The 25394-nt window shown below is 38.8% G+C and overlaps 1 protein-coding gene across 5 annotated transcripts in view; it reads right to left on the bottom strand.

The window, feature by feature from the left end:
- The window catches only part of robo1 (roundabout, axon guidance receptor, homolog 1 (Drosophila)), a 368894-nt gene that overhangs the window by 187343 nt on the left and 156157 nt on the right, over positions 1-25394 (bottom strand). For 2 of the 5 annotated variants that reach the window (XM_067450211.1, XM_067450212.1), the window contains exon 1: positions 21471-21690. The exons of the other annotated variants lie outside the window; for them this stretch is intronic. In XM_067450211.1, the coding sequence (XP_067306312.1) occupies positions 21471-21690 (220 nt within the window). Of the gene's footprint in view, positions 1-21470; positions 21691-25394 lie in introns of those variants that run through there. 5 annotated transcript variants of the gene reach the window in all.

The following is a 25394-nucleotide window of genomic DNA, read 5'->3' as shown; positions in this document are numbered from 1 at the left end:
TCGTTCAAATCAAAACGATGCCCAACCCTAGTTGTAACGAGTGGTTATTTCAGTCAAAGTTGCTCTTCTATCAGCTTGAATCAGTCGGCCCATTCTCCTCTGACCTCTAGCATCAACAAGGCATTTTCACCCACAGGACTGCTGCATACTGGAGGTTTTTCCCTTTTCACACCATTCTTTGTAAACCCTAGAAATGGTTGTGCGTGAAAATCCCAGTAACTGAGCAGATTGTAAAATATTCAAGACCGGCCCATCTGGCACCAACAACCATGCCACACTCAAAATTGCTTAAATCATCTTTCTTTCCCATTCTGACATTCAGTTTGGAGTTCAGGAGATTGTCTTGACCAGGACCACACCACTAAATGCATTGAAGCAACTGCCATGTGATTGGTTGATTAGATAATTGCATTAATAAGAAACTGAACAGGTGTTCCTAATAATCCTTTAGGTGAGTGTGTATATATGTATATATACATACATACATACACACACATATTATATATATATATATATATATATATATATATATATATATATATATATATATATATATATATATATATAAACATACACACTACATATCTATGACTTCATTCTGATTCTCACTAGTCATTTTTAATGTGGACTTTATTAGATAGATACTGTAATTTAAAAAATAAATACATATCATAAGCAGTCTCTCATAATTCTACCTGAAGGTGAGGAAAATCATTTTGGGTTGATCTTTAATTGTTATATCTGGGGTGTTGCTTAAATTACGTGTGTGTGTGTGAGTGTGAGTACGTGCACGTTTGTTAAGTTGCCTGGGAGGAACGTAAAGCATATCAGCAGGATGCTTTCACTCTAGTCTGCCTTTGCAATTAAAAAACTCCACACACCTCTCAGCCATGTTAACCTACACAGCTCTCAGCTATATTCATGCATAGTACAATTACATTACAACCTACAGAGTAGTTCACTTCATTTATTTCCACAGAGGGGAGGAAGGGAAGGGAAAGGGAAAGAGAGGGAGAGAAGTGTCACATGGCAATTTTAATAAGTTCAGCTTCAGTGGCTGCACTAACTTCAGATGGAAATTAGCTTTTTTTCAGTGAGTCCTCATCAATGGGAGACGAGATCCTGGCAATGAGAGAGAGTTACGGCCAGACACAGATCGCCTGAGGATGCCAAGGTCATATGGCAGGCTAGTGCAGTGTGTGTGAGAAAGAGAGAGATGAAGATTAAAAGAGATCAAACAAGAAAGAAAATATATTTCCTGTCGATGTGTTAATGCGTCACAAATGACCCGGATACTGTACTCTGCCTATGTGTGCACTCAGTCTGCAGTAAAATCACTGTATCTTCCCTTATCACGACTCATGAGATAACCAAACCACCCTGAAGTGTGTGGAGATATAGAGGCGCAACTTTTCAAAGGCCTTAATGAAGCTCAAAATTCCCCTTTCCTGCAAACATGCCCTATAGCACACGACGGAAACAAAGGAGAGCGTGACTCATCTCTGCTTCTTCAGAACGTCAGCAAATCACCACTGGCCGAACTCCGATATGAGTATTTGAGCAAAGATAAGACGTCTGCACCACGGAGGGCCGCGGCCTATTTGTAACACCACTAATCGGTGATTAACAGGTCATTTAGTGGGATTTATTGGGCAAGATAAGCACAGGGTGTGCATTCAGCCTTTTCACAGAGATAGCCTAGCAACACCTGTACTAGTTGTAAAAAGGAGTCAAAGAGTCATAAAAACCAGAGGGTGGCTCTGCTGAAATGCGTTTCTTTTTTTTTTCTGTCATGTCACACATGATGTAAAAAAATCGGATTACTTGTGTTACATCCCACAACACTTATTATAATAAGAATAAGTTATTGTTATTATTGTTTTCATTGTAAAATAATACATATAGTTTTATTATAATAAATTAATTTAATAACTGTTGTCATAATGTTGTATATAATTTAATAACTGTTTTTGTTATTACTACTAATAAATAAACAAATTGTAATTGTAAACTGTAAAATAAAGTATTTAAAAAACTTGTGTTATTACTATTTAAAGCACAATTTAAATATAATAAAGTTAGTATGAGGCTTAATTTACTGAGAACAGAAATGGTTCATGAGCTGCTCACGTGTAAAAAATGTGTTACAATTTGTAATTTGTTGCAATTTGTTAATCGTGCTAAGCCATATTTTCATTTTTATTTTGATTAATCGTGCAGCCCTAATACAGGCTTTATCACGTGATATGCAACATGAATATCGTATCAATTAAGAGTTAGCGTCGACAACCTCCAAACTTTGAGATTCTTTTGTTTTCTTTTGTGTCTGGTTATTTTGTCACATTCTGAGCTTACTGATACACAAGCATTGCCCACATTAGCATGAGGTACAATCTTGTGTATCAGTAAGCTCAGAATGTGACAAAATAACCAGTAAAATTCACAGTCCCTTAGATGCATTTTGTACAGTCTGACAGCTTTGTAACATACAATCTGACAGTTTACATTCATAAAGAGCTGAAACTGCAGCGGCCTCACGCGAGAGCTAAGAAAAGGACACTGCCACTCTGTCATTTGGCGTTATTCGAGAAAGCGCCATTGAAGCTCTTCAGAACGCAGACGCCAGGCCTCATATTTCAAACTCAGAATTTGCATCACGGCTTCAGCCCGGAACGTCCATCCCTGCGAGTCCCATCTGGGGCTGGCAGAGGCTTTCAGAAACAAAGGCCAGCCCGGAGAGGAAGGCCTCTGTCAGCTGTGGAACAGATCCGCGGGGTCTCCCCTGGCTGTGGGGGTCAGGGGCAGCCCGGGGGAGAGCGAGGGAGAGCTCCTCTGGGAGGCTGCGGTCCATCCTGCCCAGGGGCCCCCCAGTCTGGAGGGCTGAAACAATAAGAACAGTCTCTCTGCCTCTGGCTCCAGTCAATCTCAACAGACACCCCGAAACAGATGGAGAACGGCTGCGTCTTTCCTGAGAGAAGACGACGCTGGACGTGGACGTCAAAACTGACAAGCGTGTTAGTGATGTGCTCAAGTCATTGTGAAGATTGCCACTGCTGAATGAGACCTGATGATCAAGGTTCTGTATGTAATGAAATACTAGTGTACTACACACTAAATACCCACTACTCATTTCGTGAAACGGCACTACTGAATAACCGCAAAAAGGCACATACAAAATCCAATATTCCTCACATATAAATAATTCACCTGTCGTCTTTGCGTCCGCACTCAGAATACTCACAGCAGCAGGACTGAGCTTCTCGTTAGCGTGTGAGGGCGATGTGCAGTGGACGGAATATTCAGACTTGCTCAGTGTCAATAGAGACGCTGTCACTCTTCCTCACTGCTGCTGACAATTAAATCAGCCCCTCGTGTGTATATTTACAAGACCTCTGAGTGTGTGAAAACGCTTTCATTCTCAGGGGATGGCTGTGATGCCTGCACTATGGTATCTACACTATTAAACACACAAGCTTAAGATCCAGTGAGTGTGTGTGTGTGTGTGTGTGTGTGTGTGTGTGTGTGTGTGTGTGTGTGTGTGTGTGTGTGTGTGTGTGTGTGTGTGTGTATGTGTATGTGTATGTGTGTGTGTGTGTGTGCGTGTGCGTGTGCGTGTGTGTGTGTGTGTGTATGTGTATGTGTATGTGTGTGTGTGTGTGTGTGTGTGTGTGTGTGTGTGTGTGTGTGTGGTGAAGAGATTTAGAGTCACACTGGGAGATGTGTGAGTGAAGCGCGCTGCCAATTACATCTTGTTCTTGTTTTTCCCCCATTGAAGCAAATCCGAGTGACTTTGACCAATATCTCCACTGTATATCAGGACAACTCCCACTAGCGGGTGAACCACACACAAGAATAAATTAAGAACGTGAAACATTCATTTCCCAACAGAGGATGTTCTATAGTAGTTTAAATAGACTTCTCGAACCCTTGCCAGATACACAGGCCAAATTCCCATCAGCAGAGCAGTATAGAGCAAGTGCATCGCAAAGTTTCACCTCCCAATCCAACTAACTTAAAGTTGGCTACTTTTCAACCTATTGAATTTTAAATATGGAAAAATGCTGGACAATCATGCCAACATGGTGAATATTGGAATATTTAAAAAACATGGTCTATCGGATTTAAACTAAGAAGAAAATGATTTTACAGTTGGAAAGTTGGATCTACGCATCAGTTCAAACTCCAAGATTTGATTACCTCGATAATTCAATTCAATGATTCAAATCAGTTTAGCAATCAATTAAATTATTCAAGGCCTGCTTTCACAGACAGTGCTTAGACTAAACCAGGATTAGGTTTAATTGGGACATTTAAGTAGCTTTCATAAACGTGCCTTAGAAAAACACATTACTGGTGTGTATCTTGAGACAAAACAATGGAACTGACATGTTCTTAGCTATGCCAGTGCAAGTTGCATTCAGATAAAACAGCTCAAACATGCAGTTTAGTCTAGGACTAGGATTAAGCCTCATTTGTGTAACCAGGGGTTTATCAGTTAGAAGCATTTCAACCGATTTGAATCATTTAATTGATTAATTGCTTCAATTAATTTAGTTAAAAACTCAATGACTCCTACACATTGATTATTCCATTAAATCATTTGAATAGATTCAAACAGTGAACCCATTTAATAATTAAAATCAGCTCAAAGTGTCTACTTTAATTAATCATTTGAAAAGTCGATTTGTTTGCTTCCATGATTCGGTTGAATGATTCAAACTGTCCACTTAAGTGAATTGATTCAATACTCAATGACTCATAGGGTGTGTTTGACTTGAAGCGGCACTGCGCAGAAAGATCCGTGAATGACAATTTAAGTTCCGTAAGAGCAATTAGAGAGCTAACGTAACACTGGGCGGTATGACCAAAATCTCTATCACCTTTTCAGGTTTCCACTGGAACTTTATTATGGCTTAATTTATAGTCAGGAGTAAACATTTTAAGGACAAATAAAAATCAATTAACAACAATTGAATCAGTTCATGAAGCTAACAATTTAGTTTAACATTTATTTTAATTAATTAATTAATTAATTAAGGATAATATTTGTTTACTGTACAATTTCTGTAATATTTCAATGTGTTTGTGTGTTTTAATAAACATTACTATTAATATTTGTATTATTATTAATAATAACCAAAGCACACTCAACCGTACAAATAGTAATATATTTTGTTTATTTCAAGTTATACCCGAGCTTTTATTTTGACAGGTTGTCGTGAAGACCTTTGACTTCCTGTGTGTATATGACAAATGTCGATAGCAGAGCAGCTCTGCAGATAAAGTTCATGTGTCCATAGGGAAACAACAGACTCTGAAATAATCGTGAGGGTCACAAGCGCTGTAGTATGTGCAATACTAGACGGAAATGTGGTACTCACTTAGACTGGGTAAACCCAGCCTGGTCTGGCGGTGATTTAAATATGATTTTAAATGCATTTATTTCTACTGCTGCTGTTACACTTTTGCTGGAACCAATCACAGACCGCCTGGCACGCTATTGGCAGGTGTAACATGATGACGGAGAGAGAAGTGATGGGTCGTTGCATGTTGATCATGCCTCAGATTATTTGAAGGACTTTCCAATTGCATACAGAGTCATTTGAATAATGCCAGTTGATCACGGATTATAAAGTTATTACCGTTAGTGTAAGAAGGATATGCAGTTAATAGAGGACTGATCTCTATACACTCTTTCAATGGCATTGAATAGATGCCCAGCCGTTTCAGCAATGCACTGTAAAGGCGGTATTGAAAAATGCATGTCAGATATGAAAACCGGTTTACCGCCTAGCACTAGCTGACGGCTCTGTATGCTTTCGAAACGCTCTCATGTGATGTCAAACACAGACTGGTCTGTGCAGCGCCACTTCAAGTTTCAGCTATATCCCCAAAGCTATTCCTACTTACACTATTTGTGTTTATATGTACCAAACTGCATATCTGATCTAAAGGCCTTTCTATTTTTGACTACTGTACTGCACCATGCATTCAAGTATGAATAGAACACATTAGATTCAACAGCAGATTAGTTTTCCCAAGGTCAAGCTTCCTCCCAGAGTTTTCTCTGTTCCAAGCTCACCTCTCGGAGGGAAGACAACTTGACCCGAGCCCTCACTTGGCACCATCCACCCGTATATGAATATGGCACTCGGGGCCCAATGCCAAGACAGAAAAAACAACAAACGTCTGTAAGGTTGCCAGAAACATAAGCATGGCAGGCAAAGAAAAAAGAAAAAGAAAAAAAAAAAGTTGAATGCCTTTTAAATATCATTCAGGAGATGGCAGATAGATTGCAGTGTAATGGAAGTCGGGTAGCATATCAGCATTTATCTGATGGCTCGCGGCCTATAACGGTTTTCGGGAGATGATACACGACACGGACATGGGATGCCAGGGGAGTGCCTCAGGGTTCGCTACTGGGAGGCACAAGTGATTACAGGTTGGCGTGCGAATCAGTTAATATTTCAACCCCGTAAAAGAGACTTTGCTCGAACGATTGCTCAAACCTGATGTTTAACAGCTGATAGGACTGGGGAATTCCACCTAATCTGATGAGCGCATCACTCTGTGGCTCAAGTGATATTGAGTCACTGACTCTTCACAGCTTTATGACTGCATGTTGTGTGCAATAACTTTACGACCGTAATTCTTTGTGGATTATACAGTGAGATCGAAACTGTGAGTGGCGGATTCCTTTGAAAGTCCAGAAGTCCAGCGCTTTGAAGACTGACACTCTACCCCGGCAAGAGCAGAACCGCGCGGCCACGCCTGAGACGGCACGACACCATCTGTTCCCTCTCCAGTTGCTCAAGAACACATAAAAGAAGCAGGAACACATTTACAACACGCAACTTCCTGTCTGGACGTAATTGCTCTGGAGCTCCCGTGAATGTCATTCATCCCCTGAGGATGCCACTTCAACACGGCTGACATTTCTCCTCTCAATTAAAATCCCTCTTTTATGCCACATACAAAGATTTGTGCATAGCAGACTAAACGCCGCCAATCATCGCTGAGAGTGAGACAACTTTCCTATCCAGCATGCATTAAAAAAACTCACATTAGCAGTTTGTACCGTGCACGAAAAGCAAACATGTTTCACGTCAAGATCACTGGAACGAGACACAGCTAAAGCGCCGCTAAATGCAGCGGGATGCGAGCCTAATGGCTGGTTTATTTTTATATATAAATTGCAGGGTGCCAGAAAGCTTAAAATGTGTCTGTATTGACTCATTTTTTTGTGGTCGAGGACCATGGCAACCATTCAAAGTTAACATTCGGGTATTTCCACCAAGGACGAGTAGCATGAGAAAGTGATTATTGAGACAATAATTATCATCATCAAGACTAAAAGTAGGGGAAGAAAACAAAAGTCAAGTCTGAAAATTAGCTGTGATGCCGCAAGCTTTCAAAGTGATATACAGGCAGATGAACGCAGAGCTGCAATAATCCTTAGCATAGCAGTAGAAGTGCCCACACCAGGGACCTTCGCCAGAAAGCTTGTCTTACATCAGCAAAGCACAGGCCAACCTGAAATCTGAGCGCACGGAACGGTTTCTTTTTCGAGGGCTCTAATGCCAAGCCAAAATCCTTTGTTTCAGTTAGCAACAACAATAGGTGTAAGAGCAGTTCACTGATTATGACAGGATCTGTTTGGCTAGCGGCCAGACAGCGCTAGTATTATATTAGGGATTTTATTGTTGAGCAGACCTCAAATATCTGAGAACAGTTGAACAAAGCCTCAGGAACACAGAATTAGTTCTGCTCGGTTTCTGATAACCCTGCAAATAATGTAAGGGAGCCAAAACTGTGTTCAGATTGAGGGGGAGGGTAATTATTCATTAACATGATTAGTTAACAAAATCCACTCATTAAAATACTTTTGACATCTTTTATGCCATTCTTTTTATAAGACATTTTGTTTTCAGAATTAGCTACCCTTTATTTTGCACACTTTATGCACAAGCAAAACCTTTAAGCACATTAAATGCAAATAGGTTCACTACATGAATATCACAGAAATTTACAACTAACGTGATTTTTGACGGGATTTGATCCTAGATCTGACATGTTTCACTCAATAGTAGATTTGACTACTAGAATTGATTTAGAATCATTTTTACATATGAAGTTCAGATGATCTTAAATGTGATTACCATGATCACTTGAATTTCATGGTTTCTTTTATATCGTAATGCATACATACAGCAAAATCTGTGTAGTTCCAGAACATGTGACCAATGTTTCACATGTGTGGATATGATTTTTACTTTTTCATGCAAAGTTCAAGTGATCTGAAAACAAATTTGAAGTGACTGTATGTGATTGAATTGAATGTTAACACTTTCCCCGGCATTAAGGTAAATTTCGGTCATTTATGAGACAACACTTCCCCAGCACTGATGGAAATTTTGGTAATTTATAGGACCACACTTCCTCACCATTGACTTACATTTTGGTCATTTATGAGACAAAGCTTCCATGGCATTGATGTACATTTTTGTCATCTATGAGGCAGCGCTTCCCACCATTGACGGAAATATGGTTATTTATGAGACAACGCTCATAAATGGCTTTTTGTGTTTTCACTGTTACAAGGTAGGGGGGCACAATTGCACATCTTCTTAAAGAGTACTGAATTTCCTGATCAAAGCACAGGTGAAGAAGAGGCAGAAACACTCAATAGAATATGTAATCAGATGCATGTAAAATAAAGCAATAATCAACATTAAACAGCAAATGAATGAAATGTCGACCCAGGACAAGTTATAGGACTGTGAAGCTTTGGGGTTGTTGATGGACTTGATCTATTCCATCTATGTTTTGATCATCATTCTGAATCTGATCTGGATGTAGTCTTGACAAAGAAAGTGATTTCTTCAGCTTTTTGCTCAAATTTTTATTTTATTTAATTTTTTTTATGAAACACCCATATTCGAATGTTGATTTAAAAAAATGCATGAAGCTAGAATAAAACTGTTGTCTGTTTGTTTTTCTATTATTTAAAAATAGAAGGTCTGTTCTTTCTCAAAATATACAACAAAATATTCGAAGGACCACAGAAAATGTACGTGATCATGTTAACTCTTTCCCTGCCAGCTTTAAAAAAAATTAAGTTGCCATCCACCGCCAGCATGAAAATAAATAAATCATTTTCATGCTGGTGGTGGATGGCAACTTAATTTTTTTTTAAAGCTGGTAGGGAAAGAGTTAACATGATCACGTAAATTTTCTGAAATATAATATCTAAATTTTGATGAGCATTGATATAGGCAACTCTTTACAAGTCGTAATGCATATGTAAAACGTTTAATCAAATTAAATGCATATTTAACATAAGATATGAGATTTAAATGATCATATGCGAGTATTGTTCCACACACTGTTAAGCAATTATCAAATTCCTTCACTTCTTCTCCATGGTTAAACTCTAGAGATGATAGCACTTCATATAGCAGCTCCTTAGCTACAATTTCAAGGTCAGGCCTTGGATAATTATGCCTCTTGGAGGACTTGCCTGTCTGGGGAGCTCGCTATTCCGCTTTACGCCCTGTCTGCTCTGGGATTAGCCCTGGGGCAAGGAGTGCTTTAAGATGCTGATCAAGCCTCTCACTCAAATTGGCCAGAAAGCTTCTTCATCAGCAGGTAAAGCATCCCAGCATGAGGTGTGAAATCAAAGAACACCAAGTCTTTGAGTTTAGAAAGAAGTCTGTGCTTAGGACAACCTTTAAAATAATCTATAGCATTAACATCGATGCCTGTCGAACTGTATAAAACTGATCTGGATCACTTGCAAATGAGCGAGATTTGGTATTCTGCAGACTCGGTTTCCTGTAGAAGCCCAATTAGACCGGGCAGAGTTACAAATAGGAGGGGGAGGGCTGCTAAGACCCCGTAATTGAGGAAAATCACTTACCCACAATGCACCAGGGCTGAGGGGGATCAAAGGTAGCCTGTGTATGTGTGAAGGTGAACAAACCGGGAGGGGGAGGAGGGTCCGCGTTTTTAAATCTACTAATTAGCAGACCCTCTTTTTCCTTGCTAATTTAATTCCCTTCTCTTAAGTCTTTTGATTGCGCTCTCCTCACCGGACCGATACCTCCTAAAGGGAGCGTTAGCATTTCAAAAGTGTATACAAGCTTTCCCAAATAGAATGGTCACTAGGAAGCTGATCCTGTCAGGAAAGAGAATAAGGGGAAAAGGGAGGGGGTTTTGGGAAGGAATGGCTTTCAATGACATCTTTCAGATTTCAAAAACACTGGGGTTTAGGCTGTAAAATGACCCTATAGAAGACTACAGCTCATCCAACCCAACAAAGGCTGACTTGGGATAACTCGAGCCCAAAGCGAATACTGCCGAGCACCGCAAAACATGCCAAACTCCGGATGTGTCTCTTTGAACAAGATAAATCCATACAACACAACCTCTGCAAGCAATGCATGCTCCTGCATTTACTTTTCGTCCCAAAAAAACGTGTCTGAAATCTCTGTTGGTTCCAAAAAAAGCAGTTTTCACAGTGATGTCATTGAAGAACCATTTTTAAAAAAAAGAGCCATTCCATTTTAATAATCTGAATAAACCTTTTTCCACTTGTGCAATGGAAAGGTTCCATGGATGTTAAAGGCACTTCTTGGAACCATGGATTCCAAAAGGGCAGCTTTAATTTTAAGAACGTAAGTGGGATGCGAGATGTAACACTGGCAAAAAGCAGCTCTTTGCTGTTCATGTTTTTGGACAGAGCTCAGTCTGCTTTTTTACTCCCTGGGGAAGCTATTGTGGACCCCGAATCCATCGTGGAACGCCCCTCCCCTTCCTTTGGGCCTAACAATTACCCCGTTGAGACGACACAAAGCATGAACCCCGTGTCAGCCCCCACTGGGCTTTTCTGCGTGTCGGCTTGCTTTATCTGTCAAAGGCAATGCACTGACCGACAAAAAGGCAAGTCTTAAAAACAGACAAAAAAAGGGGGGGGGGGGGGGATGGAACATTCAAAACATTGACAGCATTGGAACACCATGAGATGTTGGGTAATATTGCTCTGAATTTCAATAGCATTACAGATAAACAGATCTTTCGGTCTTATCATAACCGCATGTTGCAGCTACACTCCATTTAGGAAAGATAGCGATCCAAGCAGAGAACCATCTCAAACACTTAGTTTCCCCATAATCTTGGTCAAAAAAAAGCCTCTCCATACCATCGAGGCATCAAGAACGGCAACCTTAAAACGTCATTCCAGCGTCTCAGACAATCTCTCAGCTCATTCCCAGACAGTCCGACGCGGCCATCTGCATTAAACGCCAGCGATCACCGCATCGCTCTTTACCCCTCATCACCACGCTGGCCCTGTGACAGCTCGAGGGGTACGCTTGCATTCCTCGAGGGTTTAAAATACCACAAGAGTGCCGGAAGATATAAACAAGTGAAGCAGTCGCGGAAAGGACGTCCCAAGGGCTTCAAATAAAGCCCGTATGGGGCATCATGTCCCTCTGAAGCGCTTATCTGTGGGCGCGCTGCTTCACTAAGTATCGATGTCAAACTCATCTGCTAATTAATCCAATTAAACAGCTCTCACATGCTCATTAAACATTTAGTGAGACTTTGAATGAAAACCAAATCAGTCTTTTCAGTTTTAATACAAATAGCACAGACAAAAGAACAAAATTATAACAAGGAAGGCATGGACTCATACAGTATGCAATTTTGCCATCCCACCCCATAAGAGTCTAGATTTGCAAACCCACCATTCTTGCCCTAATCTGAAGCACCATGTCGTTTAATTCCGCCTAATTAGGCTTAGGCAGACGTTAATTGGGATTTAGGTGAACCCGGCGCACACAGCTCAGTGGGCGCTGTCATTTTTCACAGGTGTGTGAGGATCAGGGTTACTAATCCCTTGGCCTGTTCCCAAAGACTCCTTCCTGGTGGGAAATCTCTGGTGTTTTTGTCAAAATTGGCCTTTTTCCCCCATATCAGTTATTAGTAATGCTGCCGCTGCTGATGATATTCTTATTACCGTTATTATTGCAAGCGCAACGGATTTCATCATCTTGACATCATTTCATTAGGCCACATGCAAGTCGTCAAGGCCAGCGTGCAGGTCCTGAGCGGAGAGAGAAGGAGCGCTGGAGACAGATACATCGCTCACCTGCGAGAACAGAGGCCATTAATTGGCCTCTGGTGCCTGCTGTGCCCCGTCAGACACTGACAATTTATTATTTGCACTTAGGAGACCATCCATTCCCAAATTCCACTGTGCCGCACCGCAGGGGTTAATGTGATGGATAGTGTTCCAGAGAAATTCCTTGTGTTTTCTTTTTGTTTCTTACTCCCTTTCTCTTGCAGCCTTACATGTATATAGACACACCAACTACAGGATCCGCAACTTTCCGGCAGCCGTAACTTTGCTTCCTTTGAGAGCCGCCTATTTAGTCTGGGTCAAACAAACTTGAGTTTACAGTCACTGCTACCTGGCTCAACCTGTTTGACTGACAACAAAATGCAAGTGAAAATATAATAAATGGTGTGTGTGTAAGATTTGAATGTAAAAGAATGGTAAATAACTGGCCATATTCATACATGGGTAGTTGCCTGTTTATTTTACAATTATTTTGCATAGATTTTATGATAAAAACTGAAAGACTGCATGAAATATGTGAACATAAATGTCGCACCAAAAGTCACACCAAAATACCATTTAAAGTATTTATAATATGGAAATTATTTTATAGAAAATTATTTTCTTATTAAATAATTTAAGAGGTAATATTAATTCATATTAATAACAGTAACGTAATATATCTCCTTTTGTCTATTTTATATAGTATTGAATTTAAGAAATTTAAAATATTATAAATTTACAGTATAAACATTATATTAATTTTGATATTTGCCAAAAATAAAGACATTTAAAAAAAGTAAACATTAGATGACAGCAAAGGTAGTCTAAATGTAAAAGTAAGTATGCACCATAAAATACAGAATTATCAAATATTTTAATTAATATAGTACCATATACATATGTATATGGTACTATATTAATTAAAATATTTGATAATTCTGTATTTTATTCTGTATTATATATATATATATATATATATATATATATATATATATATATATATATATATATATATATATATATATATATATATATATATATATATATATATATATATATATTAGGGCCGGGACTTTAACACGTTAATAAATTACGCAAAAAAAAAAAAAAAAAAAAAATTAACCACACTTATTTTTGCACCGTGGAACATTTTTCAATGAATGAGTTTCGACGGACCGATTATACTTGAACACCAACTAGCGCTCACGAGTCACGACAACAACAAACCACAGTGAACATGAACGAAGAAGCTGATGAGACCGCTTTGCTTGGCCCTTTGGATGGAAAATTTTGTTTTAAAAAACGAAAGGATGGAAGTGTCGACAAGAGCATGGTTGTGAGCAAGCTATACAACAAGGAATTAGCGTATCACCGCAGCACATCGAGCCTCAAATATCACAAATATGCTTTTGCTACACTCAATGGCAAACATTGCACTGGTCTGCTGGACTGAAATAAATAAACAATATTTTGTTGATTAAGCTTATGTATTCAGTCATTATTCAATGGTATACTAAAAATACATGTGAAAAATTACTTCTCATTGTTCTCAGGTCAAATATTTTTATGCGATTAAAATGCGATTAATTTCGATTAATTAATTACAAAGCCTCTAATTAATTAGATTAATTTTTTTAATCGAGTCCCGGCCCTAATATATATATATTATAATTTTTATTTTATTTTCTATAGTCTCCACTTAGTTCTCAACACAAGCATCTGTTCACGACCTTAAAATCTCTATTCGCTGCATTGCCACTGTTTTATCAATTACGGATTGCATTTTTGGGTTAAGCGCTGATGATTTTCAGAGGTCACGGAAGAGCTGGTGAATTCTTGACAGATGACATTTGAGCCTCTAATAGGGATAGTTTGACGTACAGTAATAAAACGGGCTCCTGCGGTGAGACATGAATCAGGGCCACATGACGGATGTGCTCGGGTCTTAACTATCATTTCCCAGCCTCACAACAGCCATGAGCTAATCAGCAAGTCCTCACAGGCCTCACTGTACAACAGTCAGGGATTAGAACAACACCATCATTCATTGTCACAAGCAGAAAACACTGCTCAGTCTTCAGGAATCAACACCAGCTCCTCGTGTGTCAACGCTGCTGGGCAAAAACTTCCGGTTCTTTGCTGAATCTACAGTTGGGATTGTCGCCACGTCCTTCAACAGCACTTGAAATGCTCCAGCTGACTGTAAAGCATGGTGGTTAAGACTCAAATCACGCACAGCGTTGCTGGTAATGTCACTGCTGACTACGCCAAAACACAAGTCGTCCTTGACACGGTTGTCTTCAGATCTAATGATAGCACATACATTGACAACGCCTAGCATAATTACAGAGCTGTACCTGAACACAACCAGGAAGAGTGTGTACTTCTCCATCTCTGGGAGAAGATGAGCCCTACCGTGAAGTTCGAACCACGACCCTTGACCTCTCTCCCTACGGGCGCTTGTTAAAGCCCTACGCTGTTTCCTCGATGTGCAGATGCCTCTCAGCAGTGGTGCATCGCACAGCTAATTCTCAGAGCAACTCCATCGGAATTCAATACAAGCAAGGCACATGGGAAAGGGATCCATGCTTTTGCCCGAATTAATTTCCTTCATGAAATACGACTTCATCCGCCAATCCTCCTCTGCGTTTCATCTCGCTGAGAGACATGATTTGAGCTGTTTATTCATGATTACATTAATCAAGCAATCACTTCATCTGTAATCACGAGTAGACGTGAAAAGTCTGTAATCTGTTTCCTTATGTTTTATTTATTCAGTCACAGTTGTAAACCCATCTAGTTACTCTCATTCTCTCCTTCATTCTCTCTTTTTTCTAGCTCTGTCGTCTGTCCTGACACTACATGCAGAATTGCACAACAGCCATTTAAAAGCTGAAGTGTCATTTATGCAGCACACAAAAAATAGTAGTTTTATAATAATACTTTTTGTCAGTCATTAATCAGGCAAACAGATACTCCCTCCACTGGTTGAGTCAACTGGTCAGGACGCATATTTTTTTTTTTAATGTATGTTTAATAACATCTAAATTAGGGGCATGCAATCTTCCCAAAGTTTCATATTACGACCTTAAAACAAAAAATCATCATCTGAATCATGATCTTGCCACTTTTGAGAATATTCAAACTGGAATGACTTTGCAAAAAGTCACAAATAGCTGTAAATTATTTAAATTTCCTACAGTAAAATATAAAAAATGTATTAATATTGTTAGTTATATATATTGCTGAGGACTTTATTTGGACAACTAAAGGCGATTTTCTCAATATTTAGATTTTTTGCATCCTCAGATTCCAGATTTATAATAGTTGTATCTTGGCCAAATATTGTCCTATCTTAACAACCCTATCAATGCACACTATCAAAAAAACAACAACAACAACCTTGAAAGCTTGATGTATAAATCTCAATTAAAAAAAAAAAAAAAAGGACTCTTATGACTAGTTTCGTGGTCCATGGTCACAAATAGGGTTGCAAAAAAAGAAACTTTTCAGAATTTTCAGAAACTTTACATGATTTTTTTTTGTTAATTTTCAGAAAAATGCAGAAAATTTGTAGAAATCTAGACGCACCCTAGCGGCAGCAAATCTAATCTGACGCGAGTGTCATCTAGCAACTCTCAATACACTTCTGAGCTGTAAATGGCAAACTCTGGTTGGGCCAATCACATCGTGTATAGAGTCGGTGGGCGGTATTATAATGACGACGGCCAAGTTGCGTTTGTGTGTTTCTAGGAAACACAGAAACTGGCGAACGGCGGTCTATCGAATCAGCTTTGACCACGACTCTGGAAGACTTGGAGTTAAGCTTTTCTCTGAGAAAAGAACAAAGAACGGCACTGAAGTCATTCTTAAAAAGGGAAGATGTGTTCTGAGTTTTGCCGACCGGATACGGCGTTTCATCTAGCTCTGTTTCACCTTCGTTGCTCTGGTTGGTGTAGCGCTATCCTATCGCGTGCAGAGGGAGTTTGAAAGACAACCGTTTATCCCGCCCCTCTGATTGAGCCCTGTCTATGGTGAGTTTCCAGACCAAACATCTTGATGTGGAGCTGGCTTGTCAGGCTAGAAAATTTGGGGAAATGTAAAAAGATATATATTTTTATTTACAATTGTGGAAAGTTTCAGGACATTTTCAGCCCCTTTGCAACTCTAATATTATTAATACAAACAGTAACCAATGCATTAGTCTTTAAGACCGAATGCATGGATCTAATATAATAGCATGCATCCGATTTCTTTCCCAACTGTTTATTCACTTTAAATGACAGCCTTTATGTAAATACTTCCCAAGATGAAAATTGAGACATTTTTGTGCATTGACCGTTTAGGCACACATAAAGCATATGGGTCTCTTTCACCGTTTAATGAGCTTTTAATAACTTTTTTAAATAAAAACTTTTTAACGGCAAAGCACCCCGCTTTAAAGGAAAGCAAGGCCATGCGGCACAATGATCATTTTGATCTTGGTAATCACATTTTCATAATTGTTGGAAGCCAACATCGAAACCGAAACTTAAATTTGATTTATCACACAGGCCTACAGCTGGTGAATTTGTTTTTCAAATGCGTCACCACTCATGAAAGACACATGGTATAATTGGGCCAGTCATCGCTGTATTTTACCAGTATTACGAGGACATAAAAGATCACAATCTCTACGATTTGCTTATAAAGTAGATTGTGATAATCAAGATCAATCACGATATAAAAGCATCAGATCGCCCACCCCTAGTCTAAATCCTTAAATCTGTTGAGGAAATCAGCTTATAAATGGTTTACTTACAGTTGTCTCTGCTTATAGGCTAGAAGAGGAGTAAGCATTTTTAAAGAAAAATGGCACGCTTGAGTTTGAGGCTATAATATTTTTCCAGGTTTTAACTTGAACAATTACTTCAGGCTCAACTGTAATCACAAAGCAAACTGAGGCAATAAAATAAAGCAATCAACAGTTTAAGTCATAACAGCCTCCTAAACCAGACTGTCTGTTTGAATCATTATGTTAGAGAAGCATTACGAACAGACCCAATTCACATTCATTGGTTTCCTTAATTGCAGTGAACGCTGGGTCTATGCTGACATGTCTAAAAAACCCAAACTGAAAGGAATCCGGTTAAATCTGTGACAATCTTCCTAGGTTGGCAGATAAAAAGGCAGAGAGTTTGTTTTAGCAGAGCTTTAGTCGGTTATTCGCAAAGAAAGAGGATCAGGGGCAACGTCAACTGGGATTATGCAGGTCTATTACATTCGGCTTAAGGTTTCTGTCACAATCTCAGCTCGGAGCAGTTCCACCCGGGCCTGCCAGGGGCTGGAAACTGAAGGAGGGACAGTGATCTCAGAATGGGATGGTCTAGGCACAGATATGGGACGGTTTAAGCAAAGCTAACCTCGGTGCATACAAACGCAGAAAAATAATCACTTGCATGATTAATCATTAATGAAAGTCAAAGGGTGTCATAAAAATAATGACAAAAAGGAAGATGAATAAGGATGAATAATAAAATAATCAAACTTCCAAGTACTTCCACAGTGAACTTTGCCCAAATGCTTGGTCAGAGTAACAAATGATTTTCTTATCCACATGAACAAGACAAACAGGTTTAGCATAACCACAAAACACATTAAGGAAGCAAGGCATCCAAAACGTCCTTCTTATAACAGCGTAAAAGCCAGCAGCTGACAGGGTAGACTCGTGAAAAAAAGACAAAACTGTTTTCATTGTTCACCTTTCCAGTACAAAAACTACACCTATTTATCAGTATTAAGAATGGGCTAGTAGTTCCTTGTGTGCCATGACAAATAAAAGACAAGAAAGTAGACTAATGCCCTCGTGTGTATTTCTAAAGTCTGTGGAAACACTGTGATCTTAAAGCAGAGTAAACCTTTTTAAATCTAATGCAAGAAGGGCAACTAATGCTCTTAAGTGAGTACCACTGTTACTTTAGCAGAGAGGATGATACAGTACAGGCTGCCAAAATAACTTCGCCAAGAGGGTAAAGAGCATGCGAAAATGATTGTCAAGATACATAGAAAAACTTCTAAAATATCATAAGCAACTTCGTTATTATAGTTCAGTGCAGTATTTAAAGACTCGCAAAATGGCAAACGTTCACCTCATTCCACGTGGGTTTTTGAGAAAGTTCTCGTACAGCATTGTTAAATGTACGTACCTGTGCAAACGTGTATAACTGCGATAAAAAGCACGAATCCAATAATTCTCCCCGTCATCGTTCAAATAGTCGCTTTTTAGAGAGCTGTTTGTAATCCGCAAAATCAAAAAAGAGAAAATAAATCAGATTTGTGTGCGTTTTTGATCCTTCATAATATCCAAATGCAGTATATTTCACTTTTCCACAATACTTTTTTGTATTCTTTTAAGTCCCCATGAAATTGATTGTAATCCAGTTTATTTGTGTTCACACAAGCACCCCATGCGTCCAAAATAATTAATAATAATAAAAAAAAAATATCTAAAAAATAAAAATAAAAAAGTTTAAAAGAAAGTGTTTATGATCCCCCAAAATATTATAATTCTGCAAGCGCAGAGTTGGTCACTTCGTATCCGCTGATCGCATCCTAAAAGCTCCCATTAAAAGCCAGTGAGGAAAAAACGAAGTCAAACTCTCTTCCAAAGTTTTAAAGGTAATAAGGTCCTCAGCCTAAAAAAGTGACCAGTGTCACATCGTTCAGAAACAACGTGAATAAGTCATTTCGAACTCAGAAACTTCAGTTTCCATTGGAAGAGCAGAAGCTGATGCTGAAGAATTTGCTGACTGAAGTCCATTGGATGTAGATCACTTCCACTTTCCCATTGCTTTGTAAAGTCAAATGTAATTCCAATACTTGCTCTCTGTTGTATTTTCCTCCTCTTCTTTCAGTTTTTCTCTCAGTTTTTTTAATATGTGGATCTATGCACTGAGGTCCCCCGTCACTTCGGGCTGAGGGGACTCATTTGAAACAACGGTACTTCATTCAAACGGCGTGAATAGTAAACGGAATGGTACGTTCCGGGCTCCCCCCTCTGAGGACTGAACAATGGACTGTTCCTTGGGAGAATTAACCTCAGTGTTGCCATGTCCGCTTATAAGCCACGTTGGGATTGTTTTATTTTCATAAAATCTTTTCGCATAATTATGAGGTGGAATTCTACAAAACGGGTGCAGTTTGCAACTCTCTAATCTGTAACAATACAACGATTACTAACATGTATTTGTTTGAGAGAAATAAAAACCTCACAACATCACAGTATAACACCTAAAACAATCTAATAGAATGTTGTTGTTTTTTTAAGAAACAAACAAAAACGTTTTAAATCATCTTGTCAAATTGTAGACACCCGTTTCGTTTAATGACCCATTGCTTTTATAATTTAAAATATTTCCATATCCTATTCTGTAGGATTTCGTTTTTAAAAAATAAATAAAAAAAATATTTATAGTAGGCTAAAGTGCATTTTAACGAAATATAGGCATATCCTGTAGGTTATGCTAGCCTGTGCTATAATAATATTCGATGAATGAAAACATATCATGAAATATTATGCTTGTGCAGTTTAATAGTGAGATCTGGCAACACGGATTAACCTCTTCAGCGCGGCCTCATCTGAGAGAAACGGTTCCCCTCAAGGCAAGATTCTGTTTGATCAAACTTTAATAAATTTACATTTTAAAAAACATTCCCCGCATTGGTGAAACAGAATAATTTGCTCTTAATTATTTTAAAAGGCGAAGCGTTGTGGATTTACGGAGTGGTTCATTTGCATATCTATTGACAATGTTTCCTTGTTGGATTTAAATTAGTTTGTGTGAGTGTTTGTCTGCCTTTATCTTCAAAATTGCATTCGTTGGACTCTTATGCCTCTATTAAGTTTGTGGGAGGGGGGTATTAATATTATTATTATTATTTTTCTGTTTATTTTAAAAACAGATCTTCTGAAGTAGATGCCTATTCTCCACCTTCATCTGACTGCCTGGCGCGCGCCGTACGTAACCCAACACCGCCCTCTGCTGGTCACAAATACACTCGCAGCCTCCAATTTCATAAAGGCATTTTAGAAGATAAAATAACAGTTTTAGCAACATAAATAAGAAGACTTTTGGTACTTTACACGTGTATACCTCAAATCTGAAAATTTGTGATGATAATTCGTAATGGTCATTTACATACATGTTCCTAGACCCTATGTAGGAAGGCTTCAGCCCCTATTTTCCATCCCAGCCCTTTTAAAAAACAACACAAAGCTGTCTGACATGGATGCATCCCACACCAAAATGCAGAAAATAAAATACAAACAAATAAGCCACGAACAGACAGTGACAAACTACTGCAAATGAATTTAGAGTAAAATGTGCAATCTCTTACAAGGAAAGAAACATTCCGTATGCATAAAAAAAAAGGCTATAAAAAAAAAAAAAAAATCACATAACTGCTCCTGAATTTCACATTTTTAATAAAGAGGACATAGAAAGCAGTCAGGACAGTGAATATGTATCATAATTGCAACTTAGTACAAATTATAATCTATAATACCACAGAACATTTTGTAAACATATATGCATTCCAAGTGATTTTCTCCACATTTTGGAATAATTAGCAACTATTGAATAACTATAGCAATTGGAATTATAGTAAAAAATTATATATTTTAGGTTCATCATCACAACAAACCCTATCTGTTCCAAGTCATCCATTAAACAAATGTATTGAAGTCTTTAGATTCAACGGTTTTTAACATTGCAAACAAAATATGTAACATTTGAACATCTGAACCAAATTCGGTCATGAGTGTCTAATCTTCTGACTGGTAGTGTGCCAGAATAAAACCCCACATTAAACAAAAAAAAACCAAAACGTATTCAGACATTGATCTAAACTACAAAAACTACAGCCCAGTCACGCCAAGCCTCCTCTGAGATTTGTGACTGTATTCAATCTCGCATCCCGTCACCAAAGTTCCCGACCTTCACCAGTCCAGAAATGTGTCAAAAAGCTTGATATACTAGTGGACATGGCAGTTTTACGGTGAGTAGACAGGATCCAACATCTGAGCCAAATATCCATCCTTCACCTGTCCTCTAATAACACAGGAGGACAGCCAAACTACAATTCTCCTGTTCCTCTACATCAAACCTCCTGTGTAACGTTTCCAAAACCCCAAAAACCTGAGCTCATTGATTCAGCGTAACGTTGATTCAGTGCTAAACCACCATCAAAAGAGCTCAACATTTCTGAGCAGCATGAAACAGCGTACAAACACATAAAACTCCAGGCATAATTCAGTGCTAATCTATCCCTCGTGTCAGACATATGTGTTTAGATATCGTGAACTTACTCTGGAAGACCTGGTAGCATTTATGCGCCTTGCTGTAGAGATGGCGTGGTGGCATTGGGCCGTGGTGGGCTCCTAGCATGCCTCCTCGCAGACGCTTACACCACTGGTTCGGTGGGTTCCTGAGGCTTGCGTGGCGAGGGACTCCTGGAGTTCCTCCATGTTGGACGCCCATCATGACGAAAATAGCCAAAACTGAAACAACCAGTGTCATGGGCTCCATGGTGGACACTTTCTGAATTGATTATTTCGATTATCTTCTACAACCAAGCTAAATGATTCTCACAAAATAAGCTACTTTAACTCGCCAGTTTTCGTTTATCAGATGGTCTTCTGGGATCCAAGAATTATCCCAAAAAATCCATTATGTATTAGAACATAAGACTAGTTTTTCGAACCACAACCAAAAGCTCCTCATTCCTCATCACGGACTCTTTAATTCTTATCTCAGCACATGATAGAACTTTTTTTAATGAGCCAGAGACAATATGGTCAGTGAGGGCCACTCCCCTTTTTCGGATTTCAATATCTTACACATAATAACCTTTATCCTGTTCGCTCTGTTTGATATTCAAAGCAAGTTTTGGTGGATGTTCTCTCTTTTCTTGTGATGTCTCTATGTGTGTAAGAGAAAAAGGGGTCCCTTTCGGACTCCATGCTGGGGCGTCTCTTTCAACGTGGACGGACCCCCCTCATCCACCCTGGGCTGTATCGGTATGGGGGCGAGGGTTTGACATAAGCATCGAGCGAGAGGGAAACACATACCCTTTCCCCCTGACTAAGACTATTTTACGCCTCCTTTTCAGGCAGCATCACCTAACAAAACAGCACAGGCTAAAACAAAAACATTCTCCAAGAACAATACTCCCCATAGAGAGAAGAAAAGCTCGCTTTCAAACATGAAAGAGAAAAAAATGTCACATTTTTATCCCAACGTGGGGGCAGTGCATCTTGGGACTTCATTCAGGAAAGCATGGGCGAGATTTGAGTCTCAGAGCAGTTTAGTGTTTAATGAGATTTATTTATATTAACAATGACAGATTAAGCAGTATATTTTAACCAATAACCGTATGAAAATGTCTAAATTAACAAATGTATTTAATTCAGATCAATGCATGCATGTTTCTGTGGTGAGGGGAAGGTCCTAGCAAAGTGTCTGTTGGCTATTTTTAGACCAAAAGCGCTGAGCGTTTACACATCCATTCCAATATTATCCTCTACCACTCCTGCCAACAACTTTCAGATGCTGTCCTTGAGAGTAAAATCGTGTTTATTGCCTGACAAAGTTAGAGACTTTAAAATCCAATACATATGCTGATGCTTCCCTTTCGCTCCAGGTGCTGGAAATAGATAAGATGCTCAAAAAGACAGAACTTAGTTTCTTTTATAATGACATGTTATAAAATTATTATCTATACTTAAAAGATTTCACATTCTAAACCATTGTGAGATGACTGTGCTGGACATCTTTAGAGAAAATGTTTTGCTAATCTTATAAAAGCTCTGACAGTTAGCCCTCAGTTTAGTCATTCTGACTCAGGGCGCGTTTAAGCGAAAGCTATTTTTCAGTTTATCATTTGCCTTTTTTCCATACCGATCAAAATGATCCCAGTTTACACAGAACTGTGAAAATCGCTAAACACACTGTTATTCATGCCAGGCCAGTAGTTGGCGATGAAGAAACACTGTGCTCCTATAGACCTAACACAGTGATAACATGACATGATAACGGTATTGGTTTCAAAAAGAGGGGCTTAATGAACACATTTTTGTGAAAACCTCAAAATCAACATTTTTTTGTAAATGTAAAATACAAAATACATACAAAATTTTGTAAATGTGTGTGTGTATACTCACTATGGGTGTCAACAATAATCGATTCGGCGATGCATCGCGATGCGGGGCATGAACGATTCAGCATCGATGCGGCAAAGTGCCATAATCGATTATGTGCCATTCCCCTTTATTCCACAAGGTGGCAATGTCTGATACCCAATGATGAAGTGACGTTTCACTCATAGTTACCTCTGACAGAAAACGAAACAATAATAATAATCTGCAAAACTTGAAATGGGTTAGTGATTTACTTCAGAGAGCAAGTACTAAACACAATCATATGTTAGTGTCTCTTGATGATGGATGTGGTCAAGAAGCTGTCAGTGATCAAAATATTGATTTTGAAGACATTGAAAATGAGTTTGGAGAATATGCTCGAGATCGCGAATATGAGGCAGACGCTGAAAGTACTGGTAAACGAGCTCTGACGAGGTCATATGATGATGGTATTGAACATCTGCTCAAACTGAATCCTTCCAAGCTCCAAAAGGTAACGAAATAGGTTTTATTTTATTCTTCTGTAGCTGTTACTCTAAAATCAGGAGTTTTATATATAATCACGACAGGTAGAGGTCTATCCATGTTAAATATAGATCTGGGTCGCTAACGACCTGAATATGTAAGAATGTTTGGTGAAACAGTCATGCATTTAAGGGTTAATTGCATTTTATTTAATTTTATTTAATTACATTTTATTTTATTTAATAACTTTTATGTCAAAGATACAGGAGACACATAGCAGCCAAAAAATCTGTTGTTTAATATCTGCTTGTATTGCCTCATGACTGATGAAAAATTTGCTTTGTGTGCAGTAGAATTTTGATGCATCACAATGCATCGTAGAATCGAATTGAATCGAATCGTTACCTGGTGAATCGTAATCGAATCGAATCGTGAAGGCAGTGCCAATGCACACCCCTAATACTCACACACACTGCAAACCTTTATATTAGATACGATAGATCGATTTGACTACGGGGATGAATACTACGGGGCTGTTGAATGGTTAAATCTGATTGGTTGATGAACGTTGAACAGGCAGGTCTAAGTAGTTCAGACCACATTGCAGTTCCATATCAATTCGCCAAATGTCCTTTTTAGCTGACAACAGCAACAACAACAAAAAAACACAAAGACACTTAACAAGCAAATAAATATAGTAAGCAATAGGATAAAAAATATTTCCATGTTTTTTTGCCACAAATTTAGTTTTATTATGTATGGAAAGCACATACTCTCTTTCTCACTCTCTCTTTCTCAAATGCACACACGAACAAAGAATCATGCTCTGATGATTTTTTATCAGTCAAATATTTCTACAACTTAAAAGCTACATGACATTTCTCACTTGCAAGGCAATAATGGCACTGCACTTGAAGAAGATAAACTTACAGATTCGCTATTAGTAGAGATGCTGCTGCCGAACACTGTTGAGAGACTAATTTATACATGCTTTCTCGCTTTCTAAAACTGCATTAGACTGCCATCAGTGGCTTGGGATTGAACGATTACCAGTTTCACGATAAACCACGATAAAATGTCCTGACAGTTTGTATTGTTTAAAATTTAATTATCATTAAAACCGTCAGTGATTATCATGATTTTGAAAACTCGCGGTAAATCCTATCCAGTCTGGTGCAGGCGCCGCGCAACACGTGACACAACGCTGTTTTCTGAATGAGAAGAAATGACAGAAGGCAGTGACAGCACCGAGAGATGTTCCAGCCTTCTTAAAGTAAAAAATCTGAGGTTTGGCCATATTTTGGCTTTTACAAAAGTCCTGAGGGAAAAAGAATCAAAGAGGCTTTGGTCACCGTGTCTGCTGCAGAATATGCCAGAAGAAAGTTGCTGTAATACGGGGGGAAACACTTCAAATCTGCGAAGATTTGCAAACGCAAGGCAAGTGGACTTTGACCTCAATACCAAACCTACATCTGGGAAATAATAACGTGAAGCTTGAGCCCAAGACGAACGAACACATTCAGGCACAACTAGGGTGACATTTAAGGAATAATAATCAGAGCTTGACATAACACCCGCCGTTTGTTTGGTGTATTTCGGCTGTGGCATGTAACACAGTCACTCACGTGG

This window comes from Pseudorasbora parva, chromosome 8 (assembly GCF_024679245.1).
Source record: "Pseudorasbora parva isolate DD20220531a chromosome 8, ASM2467924v1, whole genome shotgun sequence".
In the NCBI taxonomy this organism is placed as follows: Eukaryota; Metazoa; Chordata; class Actinopteri; order Cypriniformes; family Gobionidae; genus Pseudorasbora; species Pseudorasbora parva.
This window is presented reverse-complemented; position numbering and strand designations above follow the sequence as displayed.